At 34.1% G+C, this 26,638-nt stretch overlaps 1 protein-coding gene and 2 non-coding genes across 3 annotated transcripts; 1 reads left to right on the forward strand and 2 right to left on the reverse strand.

The window, feature by feature from the left end:
* Positions 1 to 106: 106 nt before the first annotated feature.
* LOC101890232 (carbonic anhydrase 2) lies at positions 107 to 24,761 on the reverse strand. Its single transcript, XM_005176399.4, has 7 exons — positions 24,436 to 24,761; positions 12,317 to 12,429; positions 12,132 to 12,222; positions 8,975 to 9,246; positions 8,463 to 8,613; positions 596 to 675; positions 107 to 526 (listed from the first exon to the last, which is right to left on the reverse strand). The coding sequence occupies exons 1-7, from the start codon at positions 24,485 to 24,487 to the stop codon at positions 350 to 352; spliced, it is 936 nt and encodes a 311-aa protein (XP_005176456.1). The 5' UTR covers positions 24,488 to 24,761; the 3' UTR covers positions 107 to 349.
* Positions 13,392 to 13,463, forward strand: TRNAC-GCA (transfer RNA cysteine (anticodon GCA)). The gene has a single exon. It is a non-coding gene; the product is annotated as a tRNA-Cys (tRNA).
* On the reverse strand, positions 15,755 to 15,826 carry TRNAC-GCA (transfer RNA cysteine (anticodon GCA)). The gene has a single exon. It is a non-coding gene; the product is annotated as a tRNA-Cys (tRNA).
* Positions 24,762 to 26,638: the final 1,877 nt, after the last annotated feature.

Here is a 26,638-nt window from a genome sequence, read left to right on the forward strand (position 1 = left end):
TCTTTATTTTAAAGTTTCATTAAGAAGATGCCATTTTACCCGTAGTTCTTTAATGCGTATCATTCCAGAGATCATATCACACCAAAGTTATAAAAACAATTTAAGGTTTATTCTTTCAAAAATTAGTAAGACATCAATCTTGGCTTACTTCGATTTATTCAGTTATGTGTTTCAAATAAAAATTGAAATTATTGCATTATTAGTCACATAGTAATTAAATAATGGAATGGACAGTCAGACAGAAGGTTGCACCTAATTATAAATAAATGCATTATACTTTCTTAGACAGATGTTAATACTTAAAGATACAATTAAGAGTAAATATAGAGAGAGAAAATGTCAAATATCCTCAATTAAACCATTCCCATTTTCTGTAATCTACTTCGGATGTCAGAGCATGTACTGGAGTGTGATGTGTGTTACCAACACGCATAAATACGCGACGGCTACCCAACGGCTGCAACTGACGATAATTGTCAACTAAGGCACCATCCTGAACATCGGCCAACTGACGGAAGCGAGAAATCTAAAACAAAATATGACAATTTTATTTTAGTGTCGTGATGAAGAAGTCATTGCACAGTTAATACATTACCTGTTTGGGTGAGATGGGAATGGGATCGGGGTACAAAACCCATGTGATAGCCTCGGAACAGGGTGGTGTTGTTAGAGAACCTGTAAAAAAAGTTATCTGTAATTAGTCTTGGCTATTAATTTATTTATTTATTTATTATTTTTTTTTTTTTTGCTAAACGATTTTTAAATAAAGAAAACTACAACAAATTTAGATAAAAACCTTGGAAAATATGTTTTTTTTTTTTAAATATCGCTGTTTATGTAATAATGTTTTGTCTGCACATAGGGTAAGTGTGCCTAAGTTCGGCATATCCCAGTAGTCGGCACTTTTTATTTTTAAGCCCAAATAAATGAAACTATTATAACTAAATGTATTTTGTTTACTTCAAATATATTGTCAGCTATCTTTGTGCACAATTTCGCTAAGAAAAGATGATTTATTCTAATAAAAATTAAATTTTTGTCTGTGAAGGTCCTCAACAATCCATATTCTTAAGAAAAGTACAATAAAGACGTCGAATCAGTTTAACTTAACAAAAATATTATATTTTAATGAATTAATTTATTATTATTATTAATTATTCTTACAAAAAAAATGGTATGCCGACTGTTGGAACATGTCATACCGACAATTGGCAAGTGGTGCCGACTACTGGCAAAATAGCATTGTTTTAATAAATCTACAAATTTATGAAATTTATTAAGAAGTTATTAAAACTTTATTTTGTAATTGCAAAAACTATACAACATTTCGAATCTGAATAAATTAACTTTGTAATAATTGAAATGTTCCACTCAGAATGGTGGGCGATTAAAAACGCGAAAATCCTAAAAGTGCCGACTACTGGTACACTTACCCTATCAATCAATTTTTGAAAATGCCAAGCAAAACAATATCAATCAACAAAATTAGAATTGTCATGGTCTTTTGCACAATCAAGTAGATTTTGAAGCTGACCGTCGACGTAACTACACCATTGACGTAAATAACACGTCCCCTCGGTAAGCTCATATTTTGTTTTTGAAAGCATACATATTATAAGGAAATAGTACATTTTTTGATAGTTGTACCCCATCTTTCTTATTCTCTATCAGGATTTAGACAAGACTGCTCAACAACACGAGCTCGCTAACCAGTACAATTTGCCTTAGATTTTGTATGTAATCAATGAATTTGTTTTGCAACATCTATATCTATAAAATAAGAAAATGTTTGTTTGTTTGTAATTTATGGACTCGAAAACCGATTTCATGTATTTGATGTGCCAAACACGCTATGTATCTCTAATTTCAATGAAATTTGGAATGTGTAGCGGAAATTAAAACGAATATACGTTTGTCAAACTATATTGAAATCGGTTCAGATTTGAATATAGCTCCCATATATATCTTCAACCGATTTCGTTTATTTGATGCATCAATGTATGTTCGATTCCAATGAAATTAAGAATGTGTGACGGGATTGTGATTAGAAAATAAATTAGTCAAATTATATTAAAATCGGTTCAGATTTGGATATAGCTCTCATATATATTTTCGACCGATTTCATGTATTTTATGCCCCATACTCGATATGTATGTTCGATTCCAAAGAAATTTGGAATATGTGACTGGATTTTGATTAGAAAATAAATTAGTCAAATTATATTAAAATCGGTTCAGATTTGGATATAGCTCCCATATATATTTTCCGCCGATTTCACATATTTGATGCACAAAACACGATATGTATTTCCGATTCCAATGAAATTCGCCATGAGTGACTAAATTTGGTACAAAAATAAATTTGACGAATTATATTCATATTCGCTCAGATTTGATTATAGCTCCCATATATATTCTCGGCCGATTTCACATATTTGATGCACCCAAAGCGAGAGAGACGAAATCTGGCACCAGAAAAAAATTGCCAAATTATATTGAAATCGGTTGCGGTTTGGGTATAGCTAACACATATATTTCGGCCGACTTCATACATGTTATGTACAAACACAATATATATGACCGATTCAAATGAAATTCAGAATGTGTGCCGGAATTTGGTTACAATAATAAATGTGATAAATTGATTGGAAATAAGTTAAGATTTGGATATAGCTCCCATATATATATATATATATATATATATTCTCGGCCGATTTCATATATTTGACGCACCAATTTCAATGAAATATGAAAGTTGTAACGGAATTTGGTGTAAAAGTAATTTTTTAAAATTATATTTAAATCGGATCAGATTGGGATATGGTTTTAATAAGAACCATTGCCCAATCTTTTCCAACATATATTTGTAAATAAAATTTTGAATGCATATAAAATCAAAAGGGGTAGCGAAGCGCACCGGGTTCAGCTAGCTATTTATATAATGTTGTGTTAGTTACTACGCTTATAACTCAAGAACCGCTGGTCTGATTTTAACGATTCAGACAAATTCGGAATTGTCTTTTGGCAGAAAAGGATATAATCCAAAAAAATCGTAAAAAAACGTAAAATTGATAACATTGAAGCTTTTCATTTTGACTTTTGGAATGTACAATAGTAATGTTTTACTTTGTATGATTTTTTTTCATTTTAACTTACTATTTACACCCTACAACACTATGTGTTGGGGGTATTATAAGTTTGATTGGGCCAAAAATTATGTAACAATTATGAAATTGAAAATGTAGATGGGGTTAGGATTGGAAAAGCCTATTGTTTTTCGAGATGATCGGATAATATATAGGGGCTCAAATGGACCAAAAACTGAAAAATTTCTTGATTTTGGAGTTGCTCTACAGGTCGCAATTATAGACCAATTGCATGGGGCTAGAGCTTAGGGCTGGGCAAAAGCCTTCCAATTTGGATGGTCATCGGGTAATATTAAGTGGGTGAAATAGACCATAACATTTGTATTAAATAAAAGTCAAATTTTCCATTAAAGCGCGAATATTTTTAGTTTCGGCGTAATCACAAATAGACAAAAAGGTCAATTCTGACCGTTGCGTTGATGCCAATAGTAAATATATCGGACATATATATAGCGAAATATATACAATGTTTATATACAAAGGAAAGGGATGTTAGCTAGAATGCTTATATCTCAAGAATGACTGGACCGATTTTGACAAATTTTGTCAATTCAGAATGCCCTCTTGGCATAAAAGAATAAAACCTAAAAAAATCGCATAAAAAGATGCCAATAATGATGCTAATATAGATTTTGTAGTATTTTGTGAAATTTTTTGTTTTTTCATATTTTTTATCGCATGCGATTTTTTCAATTTGACTTAATATTGAAGTGTATATTTTGTAATATTTTTTCACCTTACAACACAGGTTGGGGTTATTATAAACAGATTGCAATTATCGTCCGATTCTTCACAAAGGTAGGGTTAGGCTCAGAAGGGCTAGGCCTATTGTTTTCAAAAATGTCCCCAATATATTTAGGGGTTGAAATGGAACAAAAACAGAAAAAAATTCCTGATCACACAATTGAAGCCAATCGACACGCCTGAGAAGAGAGTTAAGGACAAGACAGAATTCTAGCATTTTGGATGATCATTGGATTATATTTAGCTGTAAAATGGACCACAACAACTAACACCACGATGGAGTGCGTAAGTATTGGGCAAATGTCCCTGTTCAAAATGCTAAGATTAATATCTGGGCAGTGCCCCTTGATATAATCTCTAATGCGAAATCTTCCAAAATAGATTTGGACATAAAGGGGCTTCTAACATATTGTAGTGTTGTAGGGTATCAAATGGTCGGTCCAGCACGACTATAGCCTTTGCTTTCTTGTTTGGAATGTACATTTGCACATGGACAAAACTGTTATTTATAGATTTTATGTATTTATTGAGTAAGTGGAATTATGCGAATTATATCATTTCCGAAGAGGAGAACGGAAATTGCAGGCGGGTTACATTGAATTGTAATATCGAAATTAGAAATAATTTCGTCGAAATTAAAGTGGTCACTCCTAAGTTAAAGAATAATTACTATTTTAAAATCTTTAAGAAATAGACAGGCTATTTCATTGGAAAACATTCTAAAATCGAGAAAAAAATTTCAATGGAATCTAATTTCAAAATCATAGCACATAGAGTTCCTTTTTTGTCAATTTTATACAACGTGCGATTTTTTCAATTCGACTTATCATATTGAATTTAATCTTTTTTTGTGAACAACATAATATCTTATTTTTACAAAAAATATGAGTTAAAATTTGTATTTGTTTTTTTTTTAATTGTCATAATTTTAAATATCTCATTAATTTTATTCAATTTGACAGCTCTATTTAAGTTGACATATTTTTTTTTTTTTTGTTTGTTTGAATTCTGAAAGCAAGCTAAAGAAAATGAGATTAGCGTATTGACGGCTGTTAAATTGTGATCTTTTGAAATTTATTTAGAAAAGCATTAATATAATTTCATATATTTTTTTGAAACCTTCAAGATATTTAAATGGCAGGTTACGTAATAATGGCATTGTGCCTCACCCAATCTGGGGGTTGGAAAATGCTAAGTGAATAGCGTTCGGTTAGTAGATCAAAATACCGAAAGGGTTTTGGGTTCCCAGGCCGTACTTTTTTAGGGCCCATAGTCCTAACCATACACAAAGTGCCTCAAATATTTTGCTCTAATCTTCGAAAAGTTGGCGATAGAGTTTTAAATTTGATACAGTCCTAGGGGTTACATGTAGAATCATTTGTACAAAATATGGGTCATGTCAGTCTACGATTTGGTATAGCCCCATAGAAAAAGAAAACGTAATTTCGAAAAATTATAAGTATGGGTCAACGTTTTGGCTATTTCCAGGGTCTTGATCACAGTTTTCAAATGAATTAGTCCTTATTTGACATCAATTTTTCCAAAATTTTTGGAATATCACCCAGGGTCTTGACGACATTTTCCAATCGATTTGGCTAAAAACGTATAGTTAGGCTACTCTAGGAGTAGAGAACAATCTTAAAGGAAAATGTCAATACATGTACATATTTTGGTATAGTCCCCATGTAACAATACCTCCCAGGTTCACCGATAGTGATGTCTACCGATTGGCGGACAAACACAAAACATAGACGTTATGTGGACTCTAACGCACAATTCGAGGTGTTATGGTAATGCGTGTAAACGAGTAATTAACTTTGACTATTCTCAAGTCATTCTGCCCTTAATTATGAGGTGGACAAAACTAAATGACACTTATCAAATGGCACGATTTTCTAAATAATGTAAATTCCAAACTACAGCTCATTTGAATGGAAAATTTAGGTTTATAACTCTCAAATTAAAGCCTATGGCTGAAAAATAGGATTAGGATTTTTAAAATACTTTAAATCGACCGGTACGTAAACCTGTATTGAGATTTTTGCCATGGGAATTTAGTTCTATTTATTCATGACCTTATTTATAATGGCTTATATAAGCCACATCTGTGAATTATTATATGCATAAAAGGCCATAACAATATAAAGCTTCAATGTTAATTGTAAGCAACTTAAAATTCCACGTAGCGCATACAAATAATCGATATGACAATTTTAATACCAATCCAGTGGGATAACCTATTTATATGTAAATGTACTCTTATCTTTTTTTGCGGTCCACAACGTTACCTAGATTTCGACGTACTCTGTCGACGTTTTTCACCACAAAAGTAAAATTTATTTATTATTTTGTATAAATTTTTTATTTTTGGTCCCGCAAGTCTTTAAAGTCTACGTGACCGTTATGTATTTAAACAATCCGTCGTACAGTCTGACGAAATTACTCTATCCTCGACCCACGTTTTTATATTAATCAGCATTGAGGTATAGAATGACAGCCGTCATATCGTCATAGGCGAAATAGAGGTGTACTTATCCAAGATAATATAAGTAGTCTTCTATTTGGTGATATGACTGAAGAGAATTTAATAACAAATACCTACTTGAAAAAGTTGCGGCATTTTAAAAGAGTTATCGCTTAGTTGACACCCAAAATTGTTTTCACCTATCGATAATAGTAATTCACTGGTATTAAGTGTCACGTTGATCAGTTTGTCCAAAAAGACCAGTTAATGTGAAGTTGATAAACATAAAAACAAAACCAATGATAACAATATATTGTTTTTCAATATTAAGATTAAATAATATTATTTAACAATATATAATTCAGCTACAATTTTCAATTTCTTAATAATACCGTATTGGAAGGACAAAAAAGTTGACCTTTGATGACGAATTAATGGCATTATTTATGCCAAATAGGACAATATTTTGGAGGTACGATCAAACTTCTTTGGAAATCAGAAATAATCAGACAACATAAAAGCTTTTTTTCAGTTTAAGAATGTACTTGTTAAAATTTGGGGCTATATAAAATTTTATAAATAATGCGTTAACAGTTTATATTGGGAACTTATGTAAAGTAGATCATAACAGCATAACAATGAACCTCATTTGAATGTGTATCATGGCTTAGAGTAGTCACATCTTTGGAACTATATCCAACTCTGAATTGATTTTCAACAAATTTGGCGGAGGCTTTTGCACTCTAGAATAAAAAATATTTATTGGAGCAATAGATATACCTGACCGAATTTGACCAAATGGAAATTTACGGTTGAATATGAAAATATCGGTTGAATTTGAGCTGATATTACACATATGGTGGACAATAACCGGATGAAGATATCTAGCGAAGGTATATAAAAATCCGAACCGATCTCGATAAGATTTGGCAGAGGTATTCTCGATCTGTATCTGAGGGACTTTAAAACCAAATCGTATGAAACATATATATATGGAGCTATAACAATATCTGAACCGATTTTCAACAAAATCGGGGTGAATTCCATCGGGAGTGACAAAATTGACATTCGGTGCATAATTAACCTGAAATCGGAAAAAGATATATATGGGAGCTATATCCAAATATGAACCGGTCTTGAAATTTTAGACACCAAATTTTAGTACCGAAGATCATTGTTGAAGAGTGCATACTACGCATGTGAGAGACCTAAACTCCCAAATCGGATGAAACATAAGTATGGGAGCTATAGCTATATCTGAACCGATTTTCACCAAATTTGAAGCACATATTTCTAGGATGAATTCAGTCGGAATTTGGGCTTATATTAGCCAATTGGTGCACAATAAAACGGATATCGTGTAAAGATATATATGGGAGCTACATCCAATTCAGATCCGATCTCGATAAAATTTTACAGAGGTACTTCTAAGGTGTTTTTGGTACCATATATCATTCTTGTGGAGTGCATATTACGAATGTGAGGGATTTAAACACCAAGTCAGGTGAAACATTTATATGGGAGCTATAGCTATATCTGAACCGATTTTTACCAAATATGATGTACTTGCTTCTAGACTGAATTCGGTCGGATGTGCCAAAATTCAGGTCATTTGGACAGATATTGTCCATTTAGTGCACAATTAACCCGAAATCGGTTGAAGATATACATGGATGCTTTATATAAATTCGAACCGATTCTCTCCTTACCACTATATGGTATAGGGTATACACACTCGATGGTCGAAAAATTCTCTTGGGATATCGATTTACATTTTAGTATATTCCACTTTTTTACCACTGACTATTTCGACTTTTCAATAGACATTTGTTGGTAAAACTATAAAAAACTACGGTTTTTGCTATCTTTGATCGAATTGATTACTAACTGATTTATGAAAATGGATACACGAAACAGTCACCTTTTTATTAAAGTCAAAAAGTCTCTAAAAATTGTAACTTTATAGAATTGTATGTGCGTTCTAAAATGTTCCTTAGATTTCTTTCTAAACTTAATAATATTAAATTATTGCTTATCATTTTTTATTGCTACCTTTCATAGCAACATCTTCTTTCCATTCAATGCCATTTCCGGTTTGTTTTACTCACCTTTGTATGTGTAGAATTTGTCGATATCAACACCATTGATGATAGATGCCAATGAAAATGTCACATTCAAGGTCACCTCATTATTGGCATCCGGAATCAAGTGCAAATGACGATTTATTGCCTGCAATCCATTGTTGTCATCCTCATCCAACTGTTGATGAAAGAACATATGATAAAAGTGGTAGAATGACAGAAAATTCAATATTTTTTCCAAACTAATAATACAATTGGAAATCAGCTATGCAGATAAAACCTAATTCAATAAATGAATGAACAACAGGTATAAAACATATATCGCACCATATGTATATATCTCAAAATATGAATATGGCATTGAATGTGGAATCCTCCTCAACATTCCAATATTGTATTTTGTTCTGTCTTTAAAATTTTGTTGAAATAAACATTCACATTAAACCTGAGTGTTCCTTAAATTCAATTTTGATTTTTTAGTTTCATCTGCATTTCACCTATTTTCTTTGCTTCGTTCTATCTTTTCTTTTCTTACTTACATTGAAAAAGAAACCCAATACAGCCCCTCCATCAGCATAGTCCAAGGCCTCCGACATAGTTTTGTATTTCTTGTTGCGATGCACAATGTGCATTTCCATGGTGTAGCGAATGTCATTGACAACATGTTCGGCTCCGCGATTGTTCTTATCGCCCCAATGGAAATGAACGCTTTCCACCTCGAATTCACCTGGCAACTTGGCACCGCGTACGTACGGCATAAATTCGCCGTTGTCTTTGGCCGCATCATCCAATTTGGGAATGGTAATTGATACTGTGGAGATTTAGACGTGAAATGTGAAAGATGTATGTGGGACATAAATTCAAAGGTGGATGGTTGGGTTGGATTAGGAATAGTGAGAAAAACATGGTAAATTTTATTATAATGGTGGAGAGAGGAAGACTAGTTGAAAAATATGCTAAAAACCTTAAATTAAAAGCTAATTAAAGCTGCCACACAAATCAAATTTATACCCAGAACACGAAGTGAGAAACGTATAAGATCTGTATATTGTCTCAAAATTTTATAATAATATTTATAATATGTCTACCCCGGCCAATACCTATGAACAACATCGCTGAGTATCATGAAACGGTTTCCATCCAAGAACGAAATGCTCAATATAAAATCGCTCTATGTTACTATACTGCCGAATTGTTGATATTTTAAATGTTCTAGCAGCATTTTTCAACCAAATAAATTGATTGGAATCACTATTTCAAATTCGTTACCACGTAATGTGTTATTCGGTTCACGTAGATTCCAAATGATTGCTGGGTTGTAACGTTTATACTTTTTACTACAAGGAAGATTAGATATAAGCAAGTAAAAAAGCTGTAATACCCCCCACAATTTGGAACGAATTAGTCAATTTTTACAAAAATAAAAAAAAAGACGAGTAAAAAAACATTAAGTTCGGCCGGACCAAATTTTTAATACCCTCCACCTTAGGGTGAAGGAAACATTTTTATAAAAAATATCTGAATTCAATACAAATTGTTCTGCTAAATTTTGACGTTCTACGTCAAACAATGTGGGCTGTATCGTGATTTTAAGAGCCAAACGGACATCTTTAAATCGACTTAGAATTTTATGCTTTATTTGAACAATTGCGGTGAATAATGTCGTTAAAATCATCAAAATACCGAATATCGGGAGGTACCGTTATATGGGGGCTATACGAAGACGTGGACCTGCACAGACAATTTTCTGTCATATCTGTAGTATCCATTACGAACTTCAAATACCAAATTTGAAACAATTCCGGTGAATAATGTCCTTAAAATCAACAAAGTACCGAATATCGGGATGTACCGTTATATGGGAGCTATACGAAGCCCTGCAGACATGATATATATTTGAGTAAACTTTTATCCAGCTCCTTCATTTCGTTCGGAAGCTAGTGATTTCCACAGACGGACGGACATCGCTAAATCGACATAGAATTTTATGCTGATCAAATATATAAAGGGTGTTTTTAAGCTAGATAGAACTTTAAATTGTAAAAAGTTACATAAAAAGTTAAATCTTGATGAAACTTTTTTTATTTGTTTCAGTATACTCTGACAAATCATCACGAATAGACTCACGCTTGAACAACGCTACGAAATTATCCAAATTTAATTTGAAAATCAAGCTCTGGAGCAGTTGGCAAATGGTCCGTTGTTTTATCCCAAAATTGTGTTCACCAATGAGGCGCATTTTTGGCTTAACGGGTTTGTTAATAAGCAAAATGAAGTAAGACCAATCCACTAGAGAGCCTACAGACTCCATTACATCCAAAAAAATGCACCGTATGGTGCGGATTTCACGCTGGTGGCATCATCGGACTTTATTTCTTCAAAAATGAGCTCGCGTTACGGTCAATGGAGATCGTTACCGCACCATAATCAATGATTTTTTGTTTAAAAATATGGATGAAATTGATCCGGAGTCTCTGGTTTCAACAGGATGGCGCTACGTGACATACGGCGAACGCAACCTTCGACTTATTGAAACCAAAATTTGTCGATAAGTTAATTTCGAGAAGTGGACCTGTCAATTGGCCTCCAAAGTCGTGCTATTTGACACCTCTCGATTATTTCCTGTGGGGCTACATGAAGTCACTGGTTTATGCTGATAAAACAGCAACAATTGACGCCTTGGAGGCCAGCATTGTTCGTGTTATTCGTGACATACGGCCAGCAGTTCTCGAAAAAGTCGCCAAAAATTGGACGTCCAGAATTCATTTCGTCAAGAACAGCCGCGGTGCCCATATGCCGGAAATCATTTTCAAATGTTAATGTCACGTACAGGGTTGCCCATATTCGACGGACCCATCTGGCAACGCCATAACTTTTGACAGAGATGTCACATCGCTTAATGGCATACCGCGTTTGACGCGTCAGTCCAAGCAGATTTTTACCATGAACCAATACACGCCACGCGAGCGCTCTGAAATAGTTGAAATTTACATTCAACAGAAGAAATTAATTGTGAAAACTCAACGTGCTTTTAAAACATTAAAAAATGTTAGAAGTGCGCCTTCTAAGAACACCATTAAGCGTTTATACGAAAAATTTTCCACTGGTAAGGCTCTTTCTAATCCGAAGAAGCCATATAAAAGTCAACCAAGGCGATCGGCCGAGAATATCGCTGACGTACGAGCCAGTGTTGAGGGTCCCCAAGAACATCCCAAAAACGCCGTTCTCAGCAGTTGGGCATGGCTCGGTCCACTTTACAACGGATTATTCGCAATGATTTGCATTTGTTCCCGTACAAAATTCAATTGACGCAAAGAATGTTGCCTGCGGACAAGCTTCGTCGATTGGAATGGGCCCACAGGCCCGTCATGGGCAACCCTGTATTGATCTTTCGAACAAAAAAATAAAAATAAAAAAAAAAATATATATATATATATATATATATATATATATATATATATATATATATATATATATATATATATGTATATATACTTTGTGAAGTCTAAAATGTGTGTTTCGAGGTATTACAAACGGAATGATAAACTTAATATACTCTACATACTATGGTGGAGGGTATAAAAATAGAGGAAATATACTTTGTGTTTGTGTGTTTCCAGGTTTACTATACGGATGACATGGAGTATACATATATGATTGTAAACAAATTGTTAATATGCATATGTGCGAACGTACCTGTATGGCCATTATTAACTAATTTCAAAGGATGTGGCAACAAATTATGATATCCAATCATATCAACAGCTGGCATATGAAGAGGTATCGACTGTCAAAGAAACAGACAAAACGACATTAAATATTAAAAAAAAAACATATTTAACAAGTTATTCGCTTTGATCTTATTCCCAATTCCCACTTACCTTTGAGACATGTAGGGCAATTGGTGATTGAGTTTTGCCAGCACAGTGGCCATGACGACGCGACCAACGCCTTTGGTTTGGTTCTGAATAACCAAACATGTTGGCAAATGTAACTGAAATTAAAACAAAATAAAAAAACTATGAATAAATTTGCAACAATATTTTTGTTATTAACTGCATTGTTCCAGAACCTGCCAAAATCTACTATTTTAACAATTTTTTTCGATATTAGTTCTGAAACGTACCATATCTTATTTCTTATTTTATTATTGTTATTAACATTATTATTGTAATTTTTATTATTTATTACATGGAGATACACTTATTTTAATTCATGTCCAGTAAAAAGTACAAAGTACCAGTATCGTCGCTGTTATTATGGGTATTTTCCAATCAATGTGAACCAAATCAAAAATCATAGATAAAGATAGACAATCATTACTTTCTAATCGAAACTAGAAATAAAAATCTTATCGAAAACAAATACCTATGAAATGGAAAAAACACACCAAAATTAAAATAAACAATTCGTCAGAAAATCACTAAAAAATTGGAGGCTAACAGAAATGACTACTCTTCATACGATGACGACTGAATTTCTTATCGCTGTTAATTTAAAGTTATTGAAAGTTATACTTTTGGTTTTATGTGAACATCTAACAATATAAATTTATTTTATAAACGAAATGTGAAATGATGTCATAATTTTTTTATTTGGCAAACAGTTTTTTTCTGGAATGAAAACAAGTCAAACTATATTTTCCAAGCTTCATTAAAAGGGAATATGAACGTTTTTTTAAAGAAAGCTTTTTGAAGGAATCACTCATCAAACATTCCAACCTTTCTCACATCAAAGCTCCATAAACTGGCTTTATGTCATCGTTTCCTTTTCATAAACCTTAAAAAGCTCAAACGTATGTATTTTTTTTTTTGCTTATTGTAGGCTGCACATTGACCACTACCATCTGTTGCATTTCGAGTGGGGGAGTATATATCAATATCCTTCACAGCGCATGTGCCTTTTGAAATAGCACATCTTAGCCTGTTATTTGGCTATTGTAAGCGGCATAGTCGTGGGGATATAGCTCAGTGGTAGAGCATTCGACTGCAGATCGAGAGGTCCCCGGTTCAAACCCGGGTGTCCCCTGTGCGGATTTTTTGTCATTCTAACATTTTTAACAAACAAATTATTTGTACCCATGATATTTGATATATTTGTTTGGTATTAAAACATGTTCATATCGGTTTAATCTTAAAATTTCCTCTCCAACAAATTGCTTCGTAACGAATATAACTTTCCCAATTGAGTTTTGCCATTTTTATACCCTTCACCATAATGTGGAGGTCATTAGGTACATAGATTCCTGATCTCTCCGCTGATGAAGTTACGATAGAGTACTCCAAATTTTAAACCAGTAAGGAAAAGTCAAAAATCGGGCAGTGTAGAGTAGATCATACCACATTCCAACATTTGGCTTTAGAGCAGTTATAGTTTACTATAGAGTGCATGATATTACTTGGAGAAGGATTTTATAAATATATATATATATATATATCGGAGCCGAGTTGCACAAAATGGAAACGAACGTCCCGAACTTCACTCCATTTGGGTTGATATTAGCCATTATTAGCACAATAAACTTGAAATCGGATTAAGGTTATATATGTGAGGGACTTAAACACCAAATCGGATGAAACATATATATGGGAGCTATAGCTATATCTGAACCAATTTTCTCCTAATTTAATGTACTTGCTTCTAGACTGAATGCGTTCAAACGTACCAAAATTCAGGACTTTTTGACAGATATTGGCCATTTGGTGCACAATTAACCCGAAACCGGTTAAAGATATATATTTGGGACCTGTATTCAAATCTGAACCGATCTTGACAAAATTTTATACACTTATTTTAGAGCTATATTTCATATGTGGTACATAATACGCTTGTAAGGGACTTAAAACCCCAAATCGGATAAAACATACATATGTGAGATCTATAGCTTCATCTTAACCGATTTACACCATATTTGAAGTACTGGTTTATATTATGAATTCAGTCGTAAATACCAAAATTCAGTCCATTTGGGCTGATATTAGCCATTTGGTGCACAATAAACCTAATATCGGATAAAGGTTAATATGGGAGCTATATCCTAATCTGAACCGATCTCGATAAAATTTGACAGAGGTATTTTCGAGCAGTATCTGATGTCCGGTATCAAATACCATTCTTCTGGAGTGCATATTACGCATGTGAGGGACTTAAAACCCCAAATCGGGGCTAAAGCTACATCTGAACCGATTTTCTCCAAATTTGATTAACTTGCTGCTAGACTGAATTCGGTGGAATGTACCGAAATAGAGGTCATTTGGACTTATATTGTCCATTTGGTGCACACTTAACCCGAAATCGATTGAAAATATGTTGGAGCTATATCTAAATCTGATTCGATAATCACCAAATTCAGTAGTGTTCGTCCTTGTTCGCACACATAATCTGGCAATAAGTGTTCTTATTTTATTAGAGTCATACGCAGGAGTGGTCGTGCAAAGCAGCACGTAAATCTTTTGTATACCCTAGAATTTGAAAAGGAGGGTATATTAACTTTGTCATTCCGTTTGTAATTCGTCGTAGAACCCATAAAGCATATGCATTCATAATCAGCGTAAAATTCTGAGTGGATTTTGAGGATTTTTGCCACGTTTCCCCACGGATTTATCGAAAAATTGGTATTTGTAGTTAATAATGGATTATAGCTCCGGTGGCGATACATTGTATGTTTAGGTCTACGTTTTTGTATAGCTCCCATACAACGGTAGATCCCGATATTGGGTGTTTTTATGATTGTTGCCATATTTTTCCCCGGATTGATTATTTTGATTATTTTTGTCACATTTTTGCACGGATTTGTCTAAAAAATTTTGTTTGTAGTTGATAATTGGCTTTAGCTGAACATTGAAAATTTAGGTCCCTTGAATTTTAAATTTTTGAAAAGTTTAAAAGCATTATCCAAACGGTCTTACTGGCATTTGTAGTTTCGCGTGATTTTAGATACTTTCATATAAAAATGATTTCTAATATGTTTGATGATGGTTCGGCTGAAGGTAAATAAAACTATTTTATTTAGTTACTTCCTTTATTTTCTTTATTATATTTAATATTTCGATTGACATCGATAATCATCATCAGGGATATTAGCTTTATTTTGGAGGAAAATATCTACTCTAATTCAACGTCAAATTCTTTACGCAAAGGTTAAGAGTTTTAAAAGTTCGACCTGGCCGAACTTAATGTTTTTTTACTTGTTAATATAATCACAATATAAATAATATACTTTTTTTCATTGAACGTTCTCCACATGAGTATCTTGTCAATAACATTGTACATTTCTGTTGTATTTTTTTCAAATTAAAAAAAAAATAAAAAAATCGCATAGGGGACACCCGGGTTTGAACCGGGGACCTCTCGATCTGCAGTCGAATGCTCTACCACTGAGCTATATCCCCACGCCGAACGTTGTGGCAAATGTGGTATACAAACTTTGTGTCAACAGTTCTAGGCAAGCACTTGTCGATGCTAAAAATAAACTCACAACAGCAGCGATAACGACAACACATTAACCCGCTTATTGTTGAACGACGAAAGCAGCGGAACACACCCACAACAAAAAAAACATGACAAAATGATACCAAAGAAATAACAAAGAATGCTTTTTCATAGCTACACATTATTTAAAGATGTTGTATTTTGTAGAGGAATATATTGTTTTATTAAAAAACCAGTAAGGAAAGGTCAAAAGTCGGGCGTGACCGCTTATGATACTTTACACCACTATGCGTATTTAGTAGATATTATGTGAAGTAGAACATAACTATGAACCAGATAAGGATAATATTACAAAATATTTATTTGAACAATATATGTATATACCGAACCGAGTTTTACAAAACGGTAAAATTCGGTTGAACATGAAAACTCTGTTCAATTTGGACTGATATTTATAACCGTCAAATCGGTTAAAGATATATATCGAAGCTGTATTAAAATCTGAACCGATCCCGATTTTCGAACAGTATTTCATGCCCGGTATCTTATATCATTGTTATGGAGTGCATATTACGCATGTGAGGACTTTAATACAAAATCGAATAAAACATACACAGGGTGAGATGAAAAAACTGCAACCAACTTCAGACTGCTGTCATTTCTAAGCCACTCTTCCGACAGCTGTTAAAATTATTCCAGTTGGCTATCCAACATTTAACTGTGAATAAATGTTTGTGTCTCGTACCATCTATCGTTACCGTGATACTGGTAGCGTAGCCCGACGTCTAGGAAGTGGATGGAAGTTGATCTAAACTCGCGTCGCAGTGTTTGCCGATGAGAAAACATTCGTTATCCAGCAGTTTGTAAACAAATAAAAGAATCGTGTTTACTTGCCAAAGAGGTCAGCTGAAAATGTGCACCTTCGGTTGGCCACCAGAACTCAAGCGCCGTCCATGGTGATGGTGCCGATGGGCACTCTCCGCTCGTATTGATCGACCGGGAATTCAGAATAAATGCCGAATATTATCGCGAAAATATTCTGGAAGGAGTATTAAAGCCTTGGGCACGCAAACATTTTGGACGCAGACCTTGGACATTCCAACAGGACTCAGCACCATAGCACTCACCACGCGCCACCCAAGAATGGTTACCAAATGGGTTTCCTCGCTTCATTTCCATCGCACAATGTCCACCAAAATCTCCGGATACCAATACCAATATTTTGGAAAGCAAGGTTGGCACTAAAAAATACCAAAGTATCGATCATTTCAAGCAAGCGCTTCACCGGGAATGGGCCAAAATACCGCAAAGCAACATTCGGGCAGCGTGTGACGGTTTCATTGGCCATTTGAAGGCCATAATTCGTGCCAAAGGTAACCAATTCGAACAAATCTAAACTTATTCTATTATTTGATGTTACTTCCGACATTTTTTGCTTTCATTCAATGAAGTTTAAAAAAATGTAAAAATTGTGGCGTTTGACTTTGTTGCAGTTTTTTCTCACTCGTATAGGGGAGCTATAGATATATCTGAATCGATTTTCACAAACTTTGAATCACTTGGGTTTTAGGATGAATTCAGTCGAAATTGCTGATGTTAGCCATTTAGTGCTCAATAAACCTGATATCGGATAAAGACATATATGGTAGCAATATCCAAATCTTAACCGATCTTTACCAATTTTTAAAGACTTATTTCTGAGCTGTATCTGATATCTAAAACAAAAGATTATTAATGTGTGGTAACACCAAATCGGACAAAACATTTTCAATTTTGATATACTTGAATTCTGTCGTATGTGCCAAAATTCAATTCATTTGAACTGATACTGATCATTTGGTTCACAATGAACCCGAAATCGGTTGAAGATATATATGGGAGCTAAATAAATCGACTCAGAAAGTGATTCTCTGGAGATCCTCAAAAATATCTACGGGTCTATCTCGCTTCCTTCTCCATGTTACAAGCAAATGCACAAAGATATAATACCCTTATCAGTGGTAAGATACCACTATGTGGTGTAGGGTATAAAAACAATTAAAAGGCCGTAAATTTTACTGGGGATGTAAAAAGACATATTTGATAAATGCTTTTGTAAACTGTGTAGCTTCATTAACAGTCGCCTATGTCGAGTAACGTCTACCGCACATGCACATACATACATGTATTATGTTCAGAAAACTGTTAAAACTGATTTTCAACACTTCAAGCGGTTGAAAATGATAAGAAACAGTACGACAAACGGGTAAATTAAAATTTTGCCTTTTTTATGACCAAAGTAACGAATCAGAAAAGTACATTCGGCAACCTGCCAACTACACGTGACATAATGTGCCATCTTAACGTGTTAATTCATTTGTTTTTAGCCTTCATTTTATTGTTTCTTTTTTTTTCATAATTTTTTATAATTTGTTGTTGGCACAAAATGGTCAAGTTCAATTAAGCGCTGCGAGTAAAAGTGGTGCTCGACATTAAAAATAGCACATAGTACAAAGTTAATAATCAACATTTTGAAGGAAATCAGATTTTTTATTAAATATTGGTTATAACTTGTCGCCTGACAAGTGGCGTTTATATCAATTGTTATATCAATTCGAATTGGATAAAGATTGGTTCGTCAATGTCTTTGATTAGCCGGTTTTGAACGACGATTTCTTGAAAGCCCATGCGAAACAGCAGTAGCCCCAATTCAAATTATAGACAAGGTAGGCTTACTTGGAAAAACTTGCACGTAACGAGGTCCTCCTGTAAGGATTGTAATGTCAGAATTACTATCAAAGCAAATGCAACTTGTTGCGTTGATTTTGAATAAATAAAAACGTATCGGTCGGCTTTGCCGACAGATGTATACCCTCAGCAAATGCTTCGTTATTTAAAAATATTTTGACTTCCGTTATGAAGTCAAATCTTTGGAGTGGGTTTTGAAAGAATTGGCCAATATTGCCCATTTCGTATCGGATCTAAATAAATGTGATATAAATATTACGACGTGCCAGGTTTTGACTATATCGACTGCTTCCTTCACTTTATATGAGATATGTGATAATTTTCAGAAAATGTTAAAATGTGCGTGAAGTACCATATACAAGGTGAGATGAAAAAACTGCAACCAATTTCAGACTGCTGTCCATTACAAGCCATTCGTCCGACAGCTCTTAAAATTATTCCAGTGACAGCTCATTACATTGTTCACAAGTGTACAAAAGCATTTTGTTTAGAATTTTTCAGAAAAAAGTTATTTTTGGTGGAATTGAAGCGAGATAGTGTGATTTCTTTATATTTGGCTGGAAAACCACAAGTGGCTATCATTAGAGCACTCCAACATTTAAATGTGAATAAATCTTTTGTGTCTCGTACCATCTGCAGGGTGTATTAAAGCCTTGGACACGTAAACATTTTGGCCGCAAACCTTGGACATTCCAACAGAACTCAGCACCATCGCACTCAGCACACGCCACCCAAGAATGATTAAAAAATGAGGTTCCCCGCTTCATTCCAAGCGCACAATGGCCTCCGGATACCAATCCGTTGGACTATTGTGTCTGGAGTATTTTGGAAAGCAAGGTTGGCACTAAAAATACCAATGTTTCGATACCTCAAGCAAGCGCGTAGCCGGAAATGGGCTGAAATACCGCAGAGCAACATTCGGGCGGCGTGTGACAGTTTCATTGGCGGTTTGAAGACCATAATTCGTAGCAAAGGTGACCAATTCGAACAAATCTAAACTTATTCTAAAATTTGATGCTATTTCCGACATTTTATGCTTTCATTCAATAAAATATAAAAAAAAATGTAAAAGTTATGGCGTTTGACTTTATTGCAGTTTTTTATCTCACCCTGTATGTCCTCAAGCATATGTGACTCCTCTTTTCAATCTATATAACAGATTGTACTGTGCCAATTTGAATTACAAATATTATTTACAATATATATGTCTTGAGAATACGTATTTTCTTAATCAGTTGTGTTCCCTTTTTACTGTGCTTTTGGTATGATTTATTGCAAATGAATTTGGTAGAACGTGCAAAATGCTTTATGTATATATATTTGTTCATTTTAAGATTTTAAAAATGTCATTGATTAACTGACACTGTCATAATAAATTGCATTTGAATAAATATGTACTATGAACATTTTTCCATCAAATTTCAAAAGTGTAAAAATAGATATTTTTGGACTCAATATTATATGTCTGCATATTTACGGCAATCAATTAAGACTACCCATGACATGCTTAAAACGATATTGCGGTTTTATATGTTCATTTCTCTAGAAATTTTATACAAGGAATTGTTTTTGTTTTTAAATTGAAAGAGAGAGTTTCTTTATTGTTCCATTTTTTTTTTTTTGTAAATAAAATGCAATATTTATTCTTAATATTTCATATCACTTTACCTGTTGATATGCAAAACAAAGGTGAATATCCAATATATTATTATTGTGTTAATTTGTAAGTATTCCACCACTCCTCCCTCTCTCAACTCTTTGTGTGTGTTATGTTAACACTTTTTTTGTCATTCACCATTGAATGCCCCTGAAGTTGTCAAAGTGTAGGTACTCGTTCATTCGTGTCTAAACATTTTACAAATGTTTCTATTAATTTATAATCCATTAAAAGCCTTAAATAAATAATCAAACTTCGCACATATGAACAGCAGATACGACAACGACACATGTTTGTACAATATACATACACATGTTCATACGAATGTATGAAAGTATGTAGCGATATGTCATAAATAAGTCAGGTGTCTTAATATTGCCGTAAAATATGAAAATGTTAATAAATTTAATTCGATACAGAAGAAATTGTCACAATGTCTAATCCGCTAAATTTGTTAGGTACATAAATAGAATTCCCAAACAGCGAAGCGGTCGAAAATTTGCATCACATGACGGAGGCGGTAATTTGTTTTTATCGCAAATTTTCCAGCAACATGTGAGTTTGTTTTTATTAGTGTTTTGATTAGGATTCATCACATTTGTTTATTTTAAGATTTGAACTACTATATAATTAAAAAAGGCAGGTCTTTACATATTAGAATGTTTTAAATATAATGGAAATAATCTCATTTATATTTATGACTTTATGATACCCTACACCACTTTGCTAATTTAGTAGAGCTCCACATAACAATAAAAAGCTTTTATGGGAGAATTCAATCATACACGCTATGATTATAATTATAATTTAAAGTTCAAAGGGCTAAATATGCCGAAGCATTTGTATCTTATAAATTCGGACTTGTATTGCCCATTTGATATATATGGGAGCTATAACCAAATCTGAACCGATCTTGATAAAATTTGGTAAAGATATTTCTGAGCTGTATTTCATATATTTCTCTGAATATCGTTGTTACGGACTGCATATTACGGCTGTGGGTAACAAATATAACAAATCGGATGAACAATACATATGGGAGCTATAGCTACATCTGAACCGATCTTCACCAAATTTGACATACCAACTTCTAGACTCGTAAGGTCGTAAGTGCCAAATTTCATCCCGTTTGGGCAAATATTAGACGTTTGGTGCACAATAAAAGGTAAATCGGACGAAGTTATATATGGGAGATATATCCAAATCCGAACCGATCTCGATGAAATTTGGCAAAGGTATTTCTGAGATGTGATTGATATATTTCCCAAATATTGTTGTTACAGAGAGCATATTACGGCTGCTGAACAATATATATTGGAGCTATAGCTATATCTGAACCGATTTTGATCAAATTTGGCATACTTATTTTCAGGCCTAATTTGGTTGTATGTGCAAAATTCCATACTATTCGGGCTGATATTACACGTTTGGGACACAATAAAAGGCTAATCGGATGAACATATATATGGGAGCTATATCTAAATTTTTACCGATTATCTCCAATTTCAATAGGTTTAGTCCTTGCGCCAAACAAATGATTTGTACAAAATTTCATCTGGATCGGATAAATGCGAACTGTACTTTGTTCACAAAAATACATGGACAGACGGACGGACATGCATAAATCGACTCAGAATGTGATTCTATGCAGATCATCCAAAAGGAACTATGGGTCTATCTCGTTTTCTTTTGCCTGTTACAAACAAATGCACAAAGACATAATACCCTGACCACCTTGTTGTGTAGGGTATAATGACTGATTGCCCCATCAGGAGAAACGGATAGTGCAAAATTTTAGCTTATGGTTAGATTTTGGTGGATAGGTAATTGGTAAGTGCGTGCTTTCCCGGACACAATTCTACACATTTAGTCACGCATGTAGGTCACTATTGATACGAGACATCAGCTAAGGTAATATTTTTGAATATTCGCAATAAAACTGTGTTTTTTTTTTTTGGACTAATATCTATATTGCTCACTATAAATTGATTAAGATATGTGATAAAATGTACTTTTGGAACTAGAATTCTGAAACTTAGAATTCTGTATCTGGCAATGCAAAAATTTTCTGCCAAAATCTTTTCTAAAAATCGTACATTCTTGATACTAAAAGCCACCAAAAAGTACTTAATTTGAAGAAAATGTTCTAGAAATCTTAAAAATATTATGGGATCTCTTCTGGTGTGAAACTGCATTATGTCTGAAAATTTAAACAAAACAGCACTAAAACAAATAAAAGTACTAAATACATAAATGTACTAAAATCAACATAAATTCTATGTCGATTTAGCGATGTCCGTCCGTCTGCGGAAACCGCTCTAGCCATCTAACGAAATGAAATAGTTTGATCAAATTTTACTCAATTTTGAAATGGGTCAAGTAGCATCACGTTTTGGTATAATTGTACCGCCAGATTTAAGGTGTTTTGATTGTTTAAGACACAATTCCTTGTACCAATTTTTAGATAAATTCGTGGGAAAATGTTGCAAATCATCAAAATACCGAATATCGAAAGGTACCGTTGTATTGTATATACATACAATGTTTCGCCACCGGAGCCAGAACCCATTATGAACCACAAATACCAATTTATAGGCAAATCCATGAAAAAATGTGACCGTTGCATGGGTCTATACAAAAACGTGGACCTTTACATACAATTTTTCACCAGAGGAGCTAGAACCCATTATGACTTACAAATACCAATTGTTAGACAAATCCGTGGAAAAATGTGGCAAAAATCAACAAAATACCGAATATCGAAAGGAACCGTAATATGAGGACTATACCAAAACATGGACCGATATATCTCATTTTCAATACCAACCATCCCCGGCACAATACAAATTGTTCAGCTAAATGTTGACGCTCTACGTCAAAAAATGGCTGTATCGTAATTTCATCGACTTAGAATTTTATGCTGTTTATGAATATATGGGATGAATATTTAGTGATGTTACAAACGGAATGACAAAGTTAATATACCCTATTTTCCAAGTTGGAGGGAATAGAGAAGAAGCTAAGTTCGGCCTGGACGAACTTTTAATACCCTTCACCATTTGGAATGAACTTGAAAATTTTCAAAAAAGAAAAAAACTTCCGAAAACTATCACTAAAATACGAAGACGTGGACCTGCACACGAAATTTTTTGATATAGGCTGTAGTACCCATTACGAACTTCAAATACCTAATTTGAAACAATTCCGGTGAAAAATGTCGCACAAATCATAAAAATACCGAGTATCGGTGGACCTGTATAAAAATATTTTTTTGTTATAGGCTGTATCACCCATTAGAAAATACCAAATATCGGGATGTACCGTAATATGGGGGCTATATGAAAACGTTTACCTACATGGCCCATTTACGAACATAACCTGCCTATTGGCAAAAAAAAACATGTGTGCAAAATTTTAGCCTTCTTTCTCAATTTGTTCGAAAAATAGCGTGATTTAAACACACAGACAGACGGCCATAGCTAGACTTACAATTTTACGCTGATCAAGAATATATATACTTTTTTGGGTCTGACATGAGTATTTCGAGGATTTACAAATGGAAGGACAAAGTGAATATACACTCCATATTATGGTGGAGGGTATAAAAAGAATTCGCAAAAACTGAAATCATTTTCTATCTCGAATGGCTCCATTTGCAGAACTTGAGTGCTAACAAACAACCAGTTACAAATATTGGCTGTTTACGAATATATTTCATTTATTTCATGTTCTCCACGAACTCCATGTTTATTTCAATGCACTTCTCCTTTGGAACATTTTTTTCATTCAAATTTACACGTTTACACATGTTTACACACTAACGCACTGTGTTTAAAGTCCCCATTGACCCGCTTTTAAAAGGTTGGCCCAGTTCGTAATTATATAACACAACAAAATTAAAAATATTTAATATTTTTTAATAATTTACTAGAATTTTGTTCATACGTTCAATCAATAGAATATAAATTTTCTCATTAAAATATGGTTTGCGAAGAACACTAAATTTTAGTTTACTTTACGAACCCATTAAATGTCACGTATCGTCAAGTGTTTTATAGTTTTCAGTATTGTTGTCAAATATAAATTAACCACTTGTTATTTCAATGTAAATTCAAATTTATCACTTTATGTGCAACGTTTTGTTTTTTAACGAAAATTGGAACTTTTCTATGGTCATTAATTTACCTTGGCAGCCTAATAAAACCGCTGCTAAAATGACAAAAACTTTTGGCAACATTTTGACGATGTTTTGTTTTCTCAAATATCTTAATTTTTGCTAAATTTAAAATTGGTTGTTATTTTTCTTGCTCTTAATTGTCGCGTCTAAACACTTTAAGGATATTCCATTAAAGGACGAACTCGTTATCTTTCGATCACTTTCTCATTAGAATTTTGAATTTAAACCGACCGCCATTTGTTTTCGTGCAAATCGAGATACCAATTTCGCCGTTTTACGCTTCTGTCGCTTGTCGCAGTGTCTAACGTACTGAACGGGAATGATCGTACAACGGTAGCATGAAAACGCTTTGCTTTATAGATTACCCCTCTTCTAGGTCTTCTTCTTCTTGTTCGTCTGATTCACAGGTACACATGTAGCGGTAATACGGTATCGCAAAATCGATAACAAATCACCAATTCGGTGAAAATTTACTTCAAATTCGCTGAATTGTGTTCATTAGCAAATATCGATTTTTCATAGGGGAGTTTTGTAGACGGGAGTTTTGTTTATTTTTCGCATTCGCTTTAACTTTAAATGAACGAAATCAAAAGTCAAAAGGTTGGCAATAAAGATGTGGCCGAGTAAAATGCGTTAACTCGTATTTAACAAGTCATTAGGCGCGGTAATAAAAAAGAATCGTCAAAACAAACGGGAAAGTTGAGAAAAGTACATATAAACATACTTAGTACATAGCTTTCCATGTGACAGATATATTTATTAACAGGTGCAAGGGCCAATTAAGATGTGGAAGTCCCAAGTCCCGTTTTTTGATAGACTTTTAATAAGGACTGATATAGTCATCACTGAGGAGTGGTTTTATAACCAAACAAGTTAAAAAGTATGATTCTTTGTTCCCGCCAGATGCATACATTAAGTTTAGTTTACATATACAGGGTGAGATGAAAAAACTGCAACCAATGTCAGACTGCTTTCATTTCTAAGACAATCGTCCGACAGTTTTTAAAATTATTCCAGTGACAGCTCATTATATTGTTTACAAGCGTACAAAAGCATTTTGGTGAGAATTTTCCAGAAAAAAAAAATTATTCGTGATGGAATTCAAGCGTGATAGTGTGATTTCTTAAAGCACAAGTGGCTATCGTTAGAGTACTCCAGCATTTAAATGTGAATAAATCTTTTATGTCTCGTACCATCGCTTGTTACTGTGATACTGGTAGCATAGCCCGACGTCAAGGAAGTGGACGGAAGAAAACAGCAACATCAGCAGAAATGGTTCGAAAAGTAAAGAAGCGACTTGATCGAAACCCGCGTCGGCTTGATCGAAAAATGGTTCATGAGCTAAACACATCGCAATATTCCATTCGGCAAATATTGAAAAATGAGCTCGGGGTAAAGCCATTGAAATTCCAAAACGTGCAAGAACTTACACCGCAACACAAAGAAAATAGACTCAAAAGAGCTAAAGAGTTGCTTCGCTTGGCCAAAAGTGGTGAACTGTCGAATTTGGGTTTCTCCGATGAGAAAACATTCGTTGTCCAGCAGTTTGTAAACAAACAAAATGATGGTGTTTACTTGCTAAGGAGGTCAGCTTAAAATGTGCACCTTCGGTTGACCACTAGAACTGAAGCGCCGCCCATGGTGATGGTGTGGGCCGCCATAACAGCCGATGGTCGCTCTCCGCTTGTATTAATCGACCGTGGCATCAGAATAAATGCCAAATATTATCGCGAAAATATTCAGGTGGATGTATTAAAACCTTGGGCACGCAAACATTTTGGCTGCAGACCTTGGACATTCCAACAGGACCAAGCACGTGCCACCCAAGAATGGTTACAAAATGAGGTTCCTCGCTTCATTTCCAGCGCACAAAGGCCACCAAAATCTCCGGATACGAATCCGTTGGACTATTGTGTCTGGAGTATTTTGGAAAGCAAGGTTGGCACTAAAAATGCTAAAGTGTAGATCACTTCAAGCAAGCACTTCGCAGGGAATTGGCCAAAATACCACAGAGCAACATTCGGGTAGCGTGTGATGGTTTCATTGGCCGTTTGAAGGCCATTGGAACAAATCTTAACTTATTCTAAAATTTGATGGTATTTCCGACTTCTTTTTACTTTCATTCAATAAAATTACCGACCAGGTGATACCCTACAACACTACAATATGTTGGAAGCCCCCTAATGCCCAAATGAATTTTGGAAGATTTCG

The sequence above is a fragment of the Musca domestica genome, unplaced genomic scaffold (assembly GCF_030504385.1).
Source record: "Musca domestica strain aabys unplaced genomic scaffold, Musca_domestica.polishedcontigs.V.1.1 4, whole genome shotgun sequence".
NCBI classification, from domain to species: domain Eukaryota; kingdom Metazoa; phylum Arthropoda; class Insecta; order Diptera; family Muscidae; genus Musca; species Musca domestica.

What these genes read in the sequence shown, in the direction of transcription:
- LOC101890232 (XM_005176399.4), bottom strand. Translation starts at nt 24,487, where the DNA reads ATGTTGCCAAAAGTTTTTGTCATTTTAGCAGCGGTTTTATTAGGCTGC. An exon ending in TTGCCCTACATGTCTCAAAG is followed by an intron (nt 12,223 to 12,316) that starts GTAAGTGGGAAT and finishes TTTCTTTGACAG; the next exon opens with TCGATACCTCTTCATATGCC. An exon ending in TTCCCATCTCACCCAAACAG is followed by an intron (nt 527 to 595) that starts GTAATGTATTAA and finishes ATTTTGTTTTAG; the next exon opens with ATTTCTCGCTTCCGTCAGTT.